This window comes from Sceloporus occidentalis, unplaced genomic scaffold (genome assembly GCF_023333645.1).
Source record: "Sceloporus occidentalis isolate IW3139 unplaced genomic scaffold, rSceOcc1.0.p SCAF_8, whole genome shotgun sequence".
Lineage (NCBI taxonomy): Eukaryota > Metazoa > Chordata > Lepidosauria > Squamata > Phrynosomatidae > Sceloporus > Sceloporus occidentalis.
Window position 1 is genome coordinate 18228789 of NW_028316988.1, and position 12115 is coordinate 18240903.

Below are 12115 nucleotides of genomic sequence, written 5' to 3' on the forward strand. Positions count from 1 at the left end.
CCCTGAATTTTTAAACAAAATAATACAAAGCAATATCACTGTCATAGGCAGATAGGGAGATACTTACACCACTGATGAGTCCCTATCTCCATGGGACAAGTACTCGCAGTTTGACTTACTCACATCCAAAAGATATGTTCTCTCTAGGCATTTTCTAGGTCCTCCCGCACAATTCTATGGTATGCTTCTGGCGGAGGGTGACCACAGAGTCACATTGGAGGACCTAGAAATGCCTAGAGAGGTGTTCTGTCTAGTAATCTCTAGGTCCTTCAGCATGACTCTATCAACAACTTCCTCCAGCAGTCATTTAATTCAATAGAGTTTTCCTGTTAGCCATGGTTTTGCATTTCCATGGTAGGTCCAAAAACGTATCCCCCATGCATACATGGGTTGCATTGTATGCAGTGATTTTTTATTATTAAAATTATAAGTTTTATACCATTTCCTTGAGGATTTCAAAGAGTCACTTAATGCAAGACATATGGGCCCAGCGCCTCAATGGTTCCTGTGTTGGTTAGCCTGATAAAAGGTGTATGTTTAATCAACTAAAACAATATAAACTGGATTAAACACCTCTGGTGGTAAAGGTGCACGCAGCATAATCCTATCCATCTTTACCAAGAGGTCCCACTGTTTTCAGAGTGGCTGACTTCCAGGTTTGCAACCGCAAAAATTCTTTGTCGACCAGGTACGTCGGAAGCAAAACAAATGCAAAAAATGCCTCGCAGCGTCCCTTGAAAATGTTTTCATGGAACAACAATGGAGTCCTTTTCCCTTTAAAGGAAAGGAAAAGGGCAAAATGCCAGAGCTTCTGCTGTCAAGAAATGATGACAAGCCACCCTTTGGCAATTCAGAGAGACCGCTGGGTTCCTCCATATTGTATCCTGTGTCTATTTTAAATGCTGCTGTGTAGCCGTTCTGAATGCTTTAAAAATGAGCTGTGAATGTAGTTTTGATTGTTTATTTGCTATAAAGGTGCAGTATAGCCTATGACCCAAGAACAGGGGTTCTTAAGCATCAAAAGCATCCAACCAAGACCTTGGGGATTCAGAAGGGAGGGACAGGTAAATGAAGAGATATCTCTGAATTTTGGATTCTAGGCCACATCTTCTTACTTTTTGCCAGGGCTTCTGGTAGACTGATTGCTTACCCTTCGAAACTGAAGAGATGAAATCCAGACCCCATGTAGCCAAACAATGCCAAGGTGTGGTTTAGATGGGGAAAATTATGAGGAAGGACAGACGAACTAGGAGAGGTTGCAGCAGTTTGCTTTTGCTTGCGAGTACTGGGAAGGATAGGACCTTGCCCCCTTATTTGTCCACTAGCTGAAATTTGCTCTTCTGCAAAAACTATTTTCATGGTACAGGAGCCCTCTCCATTTTATGCCTGGCAAGCCAAGTTACCATCCAAGGACTATCCAGTTCTGACCATGCTTAACTTCTGAAATTAGCTGAGAAGGGCTGCGGTGGTTGTCAGTTACCATATACTGTAAATTACTCCATTGACTCCATCTGTTGTGTTTCTTCTTTTGGCGGTCAAAAATGGCAGATGGCAAAAATCAAAGAGGAATGCCAGCTAGCTAAGGCAAAACAATGATTTACAGAAAGGATATTTGTGATGGGCTTTCAGAGGACAAATGACGACAGGAGTTAGTATAATAGCTGAGTTAACTGAGTGCAAATCACTTTTGCACTTTGAACTCGTCTTCCAGGATTTGTAGGAAGCTGAGAGCAAAGGGGGAAAGTGGGACGAAGAGAAAGAAACTGGGACGTTTTAAAAGCAGCAGAAAAAATGGGATGACAATTCTGTTCTGTGCCAAGGAGATACTGCACCTTTAGTTTCTCTCTGTGCTTAGTGATCAGGGATGTTTCATCATGTGAAAAGTATATACTTATACATATATATGTATATTTAAACGTTTGCAGCCTTTAAGTAGAACTGCCCCTTTCATGCAAGTAAACAAGTCAGACCAAATGCAATTGGACAATATGTCATGCAAAGGAGACGATGTTTCTCCCAGTTAATGCGGCTCTTGGAAATGGCAGCGAGTGGATCTCAGTTTGCTATGTTTGCAATCCATTAGGCATGTTGCTAGTTGCTACCTGGGTGGTTGCTTGTGCAATTCAAGTCATCCATTTCACGACACGGAAGAATGAGATTCTCTTCCATTGCCAAATAGCCCACTCATGTGCTGCGTCTTCTTAGAGCTGCCTTCAGAGGACAGACATCTCCTTTCTTGGAAAAGGGACTGCACATTTGTCCAGTTCTGGAGCAAGAAATGTCATCCCATCCAGTGGCTTCCTCTCATGGCAGCAACAAACGTCACTTGCAATGAGCAATTCCACTTCAAGGCTATGATATACATATATGTGTGCACGTGTGTGTGCATGTGCGTGTGTGTGTGTGCATCTTAAAAAATTGAACTGTTTCTGTTTGTGGGTATTTTTATCCCATTCTCTCTATTTCTAGACAGTGGAAGCTCTGCCTCTAACCGGGCTGGGGATTCTGCTTGGGGATCAGGACAGGTATGTTGTATTATAACCAAACAATCCCAAAATTTTAAATTCAAAGAATTGCACCCCAAATTATTATTATTATTATTTTTTCTTAAAGCACAGCAACCATAAAATTCACCCCAAACCCAATAAGACCCAACCCCTTCCTCCCTCCCCATTCCCTGCTGATACTTTTAATGACAATTCTCATTTTTATTTTCTGCTCATTCTTCTTTAGGAACCGGCTGAAACTGTTCCGAAAGGGCCAAAATATGAGTCCAGCAGATATGTACCGATGGAAACTCTCCTCTCATGAACCCTGCAGTTCGACCTGTACGACAGGTAAGGTGTGAGAAGCTCAGCGAAGGGTCAAAAACAGCAGCTCTACCTGCTTCTCACTCTGCTTGAAAGGAAGCATTTTGTCATATTGAGGAGGGAGCAAGCTTGTTTTCTGCTGCTCCAGAGACTAGGACCCGGAGCAATGGATGCAAGCTCCAGGAAAAGAGATTCCACCTCAGCATTAGGAGGAACTTCTTGACAGTAAGGGCTGTTCGACAGTGGAACAAACTCCCCTGGAGTGTAGTGGAGTTTCCTTCCTTGGAGGTCTTCAAGCAGAGGCTGGATGGCCATCTGTCGGGAATGCTTTGATTGTGATTTCCTGCATGGCAGGGGGTTGGACTGGATGGCCCTTGTGGTCTCTTCCAACTCTACGATTCTATGATTCTATGATTCTATGATTCTATGATTTTGTGAGCCAGACAGATAGGGATGGTAGCCACCATCGCATCCACCTCTTTGGTTGCCTTGACCTGAAAGGAGTGTGAAAGCCTTCTTGGGTTTTCCAAAAATCAATAATTGTTGATGGTTCATATTTCAGAGCGGCAGTGAATCCATGTAGGCTTGTACTAGCCTTTACTGAGCTATCCAAGGTGCTGTTTGAGAGTAAGCTTCAGCACCTACTTTGAGGCCTAGTTTCCAAATCTGGATTCATTGCTTGGAAATACGGTTGTGGCTCCCAAAGAAAAAAGGCAGGGAATACAGGTTTGAGTCTCCCTTATCTGGAATTCTGAAATCTGAAATACTCCTAAACCCAAAACCTTTTTCATGGATGGCTGAGATAGTGACATCTTTGCTTTTGGATGGTTCAGTGGACACAAGCTTTGTTTTTTTAAATACTGTATAAAATTACCTTTAAGCTATGTATATAAGGTGTCTATGAAACATGAATGAATTTTGTATTTAGACTTGAGTCCCATCTTCAAGATACCTCATTACTGAGGGACAATGCTCTCATTTTGCCTGCCCCTTCCCCCTGTAGCTACGCCTCTGGTAAAAAGTATTTGAATGTTGTAGAGCATGTATATGTTTACAATGGTTTCATTTCTGGCAAGACCAATAGTCAGGATGATAATGGACGGATCTGTCTATCTACCTGAACACAGGTGTGATGTCCACCTATGCCATGTGCATCCGCTATGATGGGATTGAAGTGGATGATATGTATTGCGATGCCATGACCCGTCCTGAGCCTGTCCATGAATTCTGCGCAGGGAGAGAATGCCAACCTAGGTATTAATGCTTGACACTTCAGGGGTGACTGTAGGAACAAAAACAGCATTTACATGGAAGAATAAATGCTTTAACTGTCATGGCTCAATGCTATGAAATTCACATTTGTACTTTTGTGAGGTATTTCACCTTCTCTGTCTGAGAGCTCTGGTGCTACAACAAACTAAAAATCCCAGGATTCCATAGGATGGAGCTATGACATCAGGCTAAACATGGGTGCTCACTCCTCCTCACTCTGCTGGGGAAATATCATTGCTTTGGAGACTTCAATAGCTCCAAAGCTAGGATTGTGCTGCCCATATTGCAACCGGTAATTCTCAGAATAAAAACCATGGTCCTATTTATTATGGCACTGTCCTACTGTACAATTAAATTCCTTGGAGGGCTTCATAAAATTAAAAGCATGCATAAACAGACAGGCTGAGATTATGCATTGGGAGATGTATGCATACTGTGTAGCTATGTCATAGCATATGATTGTAATGTTATTTCCTCAAACCCACCTTATAAGCAGTGGCCATTTTTGTGTTGTCAGAGAGTGTGGGGCAGATCAACAGGGATGTGTCTAGTTATTTTCCTCTAGTTGGACATGCTTCAACAAATATCAACAGGGACTTCCAGAGTTCCTCCAGACATTCCTTGCTATGTGTCCCACTACAGAAAACATATGGTTGTGTCCCCAGTGATCTCCCCACTCTCTGACAATAAAGAAATGGCCTTTCTTAGGTTACAAGATGGGTCCTGGGGAAGAATTCGGTCACTGTTCAGTTGGAACAGAATTTCAACCTCTGTGATGTTGGAAATGAACTTGATTGGAGATGGCGTTAAGTCTGACTTTAGCCACCGTAACTCCCTAACAAGATGGCAGCCACTGAAGTTTAAAACACTAAGACAAAACCAAGTAATGGCAGGATAAACTCGCCATCCCAAAAGTGGGATCGGGACCAAATTTAGGCAAGAATGTTGCTCTGTTGCCTGGGCCCCCTTCCTGAAGTGCCATATTGACTTTGTTAGGTGGGAAGCCAGCAGTTGGAGTGAGTGCTCCCGGACATGTGGCGAAGGGTACCAGTTCCGCATTGTCCGCTGTTGGAAGATGATCTCACCGGGATTCGACAGCTCCGTCTACAGCGATCTGTGCGAATCTGCTGACATCACTCGGCCAGAAGAGCGGAAGGTCTGCAAAAATCCAGCGTGTGGGCCACAGTGGGAAATGTCTGAATGGTCAGAGGTAAATATACAGAGACTATAAGATTCAAGAGAGAAACTTTTTAAGCCCAACAGGTTTTGCTTGGATCATAGAATTAAGTCTGTTGATGTGCTCAGGACCCTGTACTCACCCATAGCTGCAGCACAGTTTTCCAGTCGGCAACGACTCCGATAATGCCACATTCACTGTGGCAAGATTGGAGTAACCAGGAAGAAAAGGGTGGTCCGATGGTGATCCCGTGTCCTATAGTGCAAAATATTTTCAGCAACATCGATGTGTCCTTGCCACTAGTTTGGATTTTCCAGGCAAATGGTGGGTAAAAAAGGCTGTTGTTTTTTTCCTCTGAATTTTTGAAGAAAAGCCCCACATTGCCTGTGAAAGACAAGACTTTTGTCTGGTGTTCGGCACAATGATAGATTGATTTGATTAAAATGATTCGGAACCTCATAGCATCTTGATTTCCTCAGTGGGAGAATCACAATAGTGATGAAACACTTTCAGGTTTCTTGGGAAATGGTTGAATATTTTTACACCCCTTTACACATTCTTTGCATTGACTTGTCCCCTCCTTGAGCTGCTGTTTTCTGGCTTGGGACATCTTTGCAATCAAAAAGGAGCATCAGTGGTGGTTAGATTGTTTGCGGGGCATTCAGTGCCAGGAAGCCATGCCAGCCTTCCCAGGATGGCTGTGAGAAGTTGAAAAGGTTTCTGGTTCATCTTTGAAAGGCCTCTTCCTTGGTCCTGTGCCAAATGCCAGAGGCAAGGCAGACTTCTCTTCCTTTCCTCTCCATCGAATCCCTGCTGTGCTGTTTGCTTTTCCGACTCCTCCTTCACCCTGGAGTTTGATATCAAAGGCAGGTTGCCCTTTCACGTTGGCTGAGTCGGGCTGTTGGGTTGTTGAATTGTCTCAAGAGGAGTGAGTGCTTCATGCGCTCAAATTCAGGAGGTGTTGGGGAGAGATGGCTGATGCAAAGAGCAGGTTTCTCCCGTCTTCTTGCCAAAAGGCGAAACTAATCTAACTTGGAGCCAGCTGCTGAAGTCCTGTGCCAAGTTGGCTTTCGATCACAACTTCCTTTTCTCTTTTCCAAAAAAAGAGACGATGGCCCCGCTGTTAGGAGCACCAGGCTGTGGTTGCCTGCCCTGTGTGATGTGACACATACATCTTCACAATAAAGTAATATAAAATGTGGAGACCCACCTCTGGATAAAATCACAGTGCGGAATGGTGCTTGAGAAAAGGAACACCACGAATGCTAAAAAGCACACCGCTGCAATGTTATATATTGCTAAGCCTCCAAGGGAGAAGTTAAAATTTAAAAATAAATAAATGCAGTGAATGAAAAAGCAACCTGTTATCGATAGGCTTAATAGAAATGACACAAATGTAAAACAAATGCAACATGAATCTACCTGGGGGTAGAATTCAGAGACATAGCCTTGTTAGTCGGGAATATCAGGATGCAAAGGGATCTTGTAGCACCTTTGAGACTAACTGTGCAAAACACGTTATAGCATAGGGGTAGTCTACATGTAAATATACTATGTGAATTGCTGTGGATTTTCTCACACTCACATCAATGTTTAATTGTCTTCACCATCATGTGCAAAGTTGGATCTATCCAGAACTTCACAGCCATCTGAATCCATACTAAACAGATGGATGGTCACATGTTTGAAAATGAGCATATTTGCATATACTTGTGGATACTGTAAAGTCTTTTTCTGCAGAGTTTGTGGAGTTTTCCACCTCCCCTACAAAAAGCCTGAACTCCCCTGAGTCACTTGTGGCAGGATCACATTCTATTCACACAGAAGGAGTATTTCAGTTATATAGACTAGAGCATAAGCATTTGTAGACTTGCTCTCCGTGCATCTAAGGAAGTCGACCAAGTTTATAATAGCTTATGCGACACCATCTTTTCCACAGTTAGTCTCAAAGGTGCCAAAAGATCCCTTTGCATGATGAATCAATATATCATCCTTGTACAGGGGCTATTCTCATGTGAGCAACACTTGCTCGAATTTTCTCTTCTGCACAAACGTTAAAGCCCAGTACTTTATTTCACCCGACAATCTTATTTCTTGCATAAATGTATAAAGCACAGTGAACTTAGATGGCACTAAACTAATAATGAGCTAATGGAAATAGAGTGGAACAAGGAAAATGGCCTCCCCTGCAGAGTCTGAAATGGGTTGCCTGAGAAATGGTTGCAATTGGGATATTTTTGGTCGCTGTTGCTGCATTTACCTTTCTGTATTTCTCTCCCCATCCTGGTTCCTTTGCATGACCCCTCAGTGTACGGCCAAATGTGGTGAGAGGAGTATTGTGAGCAGAGACATCCGATGTTCCGAGGAAGAGAGGTTGTGCGATGCCAACACCAAGCCGCCCGCCGACAAGAACTGCACAGGGCCCCCTTGTGACAGGCAGTGGACTGTCTCCGACTGGGGACCGGTGAGTCCCTTAGGTGTGTGGGGAGGAAACTATTTGTTGTGGGACATGGGGGACATGTGGAAGGGCCAGGTATCCACATGTATATATGGAAGATGTCGCATGTGTATGTATATATGGAAGATGTCGCATGTGTTTGTCCATTCAACTGACACTTCTAGGGCAATGGTTCCCAACCATTTGTTTTGGGCATCGACTCCCAGAAGCATGATCTAACTTGACCAATAATCAGGATTGATGGGAGCTGAAGTCCAAATCATGTGGAAGACCAAAGGTTGGGAATGAGAGGTGGTAGACATTAAAACTGCCTTTGGTTTCCACCAAGGACTGGCCATGAAGCTTGCGTAGAAGCTCTCCTTCCCCACTACCACTGTTTAGTCCTAAGATCTGGTGTCCAGAAATATACTGCCTCCATACATGGAGGATTAGTTAAGCCAACATAGGCTGACAGCCTGTTTCGCAGTTATGACAGCTTAAGTTGGATAGCAGAAGTTGGGTAAGTTACCACAAGTCTAGTAACTGTTGGGGAGTCTCAACTTCTGGCACAATATCTTGTTTGTTTTTGCCTTGAGATATTATGCTAGAAGTTGAGACTCTCCAGCAGTAACACTAAAAAATGTTCGGACTCCCCAACAGTTGAGACTTCCCAATGGCAACACTTTGTTGAGATTGCCCAACAATAACAAGTTTATACTTGCCTCTTTCTGCGCAGTACTAACAAGAGTTAGTCGTGGTGCCACTAACCGCTTTAACTATGGTGCCATCCTATTGAATCCTGGGATTTGTAGTTTGTTGTGGCATCAGAGCTCTCTGACAGAGATGGCTAAATATCCCACAAAACTGCAAATCTCAGTATTCCGTAGCACTGAGCCATGGCAGTTCAAGCTGTGTCAAATTGCATTAATTCTGCAGTGTAGATACGGTTTCCGAATCTTAAGTGGCACCATGGATTTCCCCTGAATTTTCCGATCAGGGTTTGCTTGAAAGAAAAAGTGGCCGGGTGTGGAAAGAGAACCAAGTTTCTTGCCATTTGCAAAAATCTCCTCTGCCATGTCAGCTGGAGACCAGTGGCTACTTCAAGCCCTTTTGAAAATCTGAGCAACCCTGACCACAGTAGCTCTGGATAGTTATGAAACAGACAGGCAGAAATTGAGGAACCCAGTGTCGGTGGTGTCTGTTTTTGCCATCCAAACGCTCTCCGCTAAGCCAACCTGGCATGCGTTCTCACAGTATGGGGATTAAATTGCATTTGTTAGCTGGATGTGGGAGCCCCCAGGCTTGGCAGACGCTCCTCCGCTTCCAGTAACCCCTTTGCTTTTCCAACTGTAAGCAGAAGTCCAGATGCAAACAATGTCCTTTTTGCCCCATTTCCTCCTTTCTCAGTTGGTGCATTTAAGGGGATCGCAGAACAGGCCAAGAAGGTGGTTTTTTCCTCCTTCCCATCCCTTCAAGCATCCAATATGGAGATGGAAAAATACTCATTTTTGAACGAGGAAAAAAAATCCAGGGGAAGAATTTCTTTTTAAAACTGAGGTTATGTAAAATGGAAGTGACACTGTTTATTTCCAGTTCCTTGCATTTCTCCCTGAAAGCAGACATTGAGAGGGGGTTGAAGTTTTCTTGCCAACGTGTTTATTAAAATTAATACCATTTATCCCCCTGTTCAGGCGGATGTTTTCATTGGTGGTTGGGGCAGAGGGGAAGTGATGAAATTGGGAAATAATATTTTGAATTAAATAATTGAAATAACTAATTTGAAAGATGAAAATAATAATGTTTAAACCCTTCTGTAGTATCAACACTATCATCTATCTCTATCTATCTATCTATCTATCTATCTATCTATCTATCTATCTATCTATCTATCCACCCATCTACCTATCTGTCTATCCATTTTCAGAGACATAGTTGTGTCTGGGCACCAGTTCACTTTATGCATCTGAATGAAGTAGACCTAGTCTCTGAAGACTCATGCTACAACAGCCTTGTTCCCACTACTTTTTAAACCGGATCGCAATTTAAGTGGTTCCCACTTAAATCAAATCGATGAAGCAATTTGGTGAGGGGGGCCACGCACCAGACCCATTTAACCCGCATCTTTTTCAATAAATCATTTCCGCGCAAGCGTGAACCAGATGCAGATCGGAATCGATTTAAATTTGCCCTCCAGCTGGATAGAGCAGGCCCATTTTGAATCGATTTGTGCATAAATGTGAACCACAAGTGGATTATTTTAGAGGGGGAAATGCGTCTGGGGCAAATGTAGTGGGAACCACACTCCGCTGTCGAATCGATCCATCAGTTCAGATCACACACCGATTTATCTGTAAGTGGGAATGAGATTTAGTAACAGGCGTTATAGCTGAGACTCCAGAATATATTATGCAATGCATTTGGCTTTTCATTATGTAAGCTCCAAGAGTCTTGCCTCCCCTTGAAGTTTGTGTCCTGGGTATTTTGCCCCTTTCCTATGAAAAGATGGAGGCCTTGGGGAAGCATCTTAGGTTTTTGCTTCATTTTACTAACAACTTTTGGAGATGCTGATCAATTGGTTTTGTTTTGTTTTTTGAAGTGAAGCAAATAAAAAACACAAATGTCTGTTTTTTTGCAAACGAAATACTTTGCGTTTGGGTGCCTTGTGTTCATGTGGGGCTGCCTCCTTGGGTTATTTTTATTCCGGCAATGGGGGCTAAAAATAAGCAGTCACCATGGTGACAGATGGCAACGATGAGGAGGAGGAGGAGGAAGAAACTGCTGCCTCTTGAGAAAGGAGACCCACAATATGGAAAGGCATGTTGGATTTGCAGGGGGAGAGAGACTGTGATATGACAGCCAAGGCAAGGCAGCCATCCTCTCAGGCCCTTCTTCCCATTTTTCACACCTTGGCATCTGTGGCAAAATAGTGAACCCAACAGATTGGGTTGAAGCGGAGCAGCCTTGGCCCATGGAAAGGCATGATCCATTAGGAAGTTCTCCTGCACAGCTACTCAATGGAATTAAACAGTGTTTGCAAGGTGGTGGTTTGCACCCATCAAGGCTAATGGGAAGTGAATTCGAGGCAGTGGTGTACCTATATAGTTGGCCCTCCATATCCAGTGATTCTTTATCCGTGGATCCAGCCATCCATGGCTTGAAAATAATTTACATACACACGCATACACACAGTGGGTCCTTAGTATCCGTTGGGTTTTGGTTCTAGGACCCCTGTAGATACCAAAACCCGTGGACATTCAAGTCCCATCAAATACTATGAATAGTAAATTAGTGCCCTTTATATAAAATGGCAGAATCATAGAATCATGATCTGCTTTTCAGAATTTATATTTTATGTTGAATATTTTCAAACCACAGATGCTTGAATCCATGGACAAGGCATCCATCCATGAATGTGGAGGGCTGGCTGTAAGTTCCAAAAAAAGCAAGCTTGCTTATGCCATTTTATACCAAGGGATGCCATTGTACTACGCCATTGCATTCCTGTGGACCTCCTGCAAACTCACCTCCCTTGTGTGTCTCCCTTTCCCTTTATCTTTCAGTGCAGCGGAGGCTGCGGACAGGGCCGAATGATCCGGCACGTCTACTGCAAAACCAGCGATGGGCGCGTGGTGCCGGAGTCGCAGTGTAACCTGGAGACTAAACCACTTGCCATCCACCCCTGTGGGGATAAGAGCTGCCCAGCCCACTGGCTGGCCCAGGATTGGGAAAGGGTAAGTGGTGGATCAGGGAGAACGGTAGGGAGACTTTGGAGAGGACCACCTTCCAAGGATGGCAGGGGCATTCTCATTCTGCTCCTTCATTGTTTCCTTCATTGACTGCTATAGTGCAACTTAGGGGCCACGTGCAGCCCCAAAGTTGTTTTATTTGGCCCCCAAGGTCTCTAGGCTTCCAGATACTTTGGGGTCTGTTTTTTTAATGTCATTTGTATAGTCCATTTGTATAGTCCCAGAGGGTTCCAAGGGAACAAGAATAGCCCCCAAACCCATCCCTGATGTAGTGGATGAAGCCCCTGCCGCCAAGTAGATGGGGTCTAGAATCCTTGTCCACATTTTAACAGATATCCAGTGGAATGAAAGGGAATATTTTGTGTTCATTAAACTCTGGTACATGTTTTAGCCCAGTATTTCAAGGATAGAGAGTTCAAGGAAGCAGCTGAGTACAGATTGGAATGCAGTTTGATACCATGGCTCCATGCTATGCAATGCTGGGATTTGTAGTCTGTTCCCTCTGACAGAGAAGGCTAAATATCTCACAAAGCTACACATCCCAGGATGTCATAATATTGAGCTATAACAGTTAAAGGGGTGTCAAGCTGCATGATTTCTGCAGTGCAGATGCAACCCTTGTCTTAGAGCAGTGATGGGCATCAATGTTTGTTATCAAATGAAGTCTTGAGCC

At 43.7% G+C, this 12115-nt stretch overlaps 1 protein-coding gene across 2 annotated transcripts in view; it reads left to right on the top strand.

Annotated features, from left to right (window-relative positions):
• The window catches only part of LOC149308096 (ADAMTS-like protein 2), a 29744-nt gene that overhangs the window by 15205 nt on the left and 2424 nt on the right, over positions 1 to 12115 (top strand). For both annotated transcript variants that reach the window (XM_089535069.1, XM_089535068.1), the window contains 5 exons: positions 2734 to 2837; positions 3938 to 4064; positions 5079 to 5292; positions 7568 to 7723; positions 11257 to 11427. In XM_089535069.1, the coding sequence (XP_089391195.1) occupies positions 2734 to 2837; positions 3938 to 4064; positions 5079 to 5292; positions 7568 to 7723; positions 11257 to 11427 (772 nt within the window). The remainder of the gene's footprint in view (positions 1 to 2733; positions 2838 to 3937; positions 4065 to 5078; positions 5293 to 7567; positions 7724 to 11256; positions 11428 to 12115) is intronic.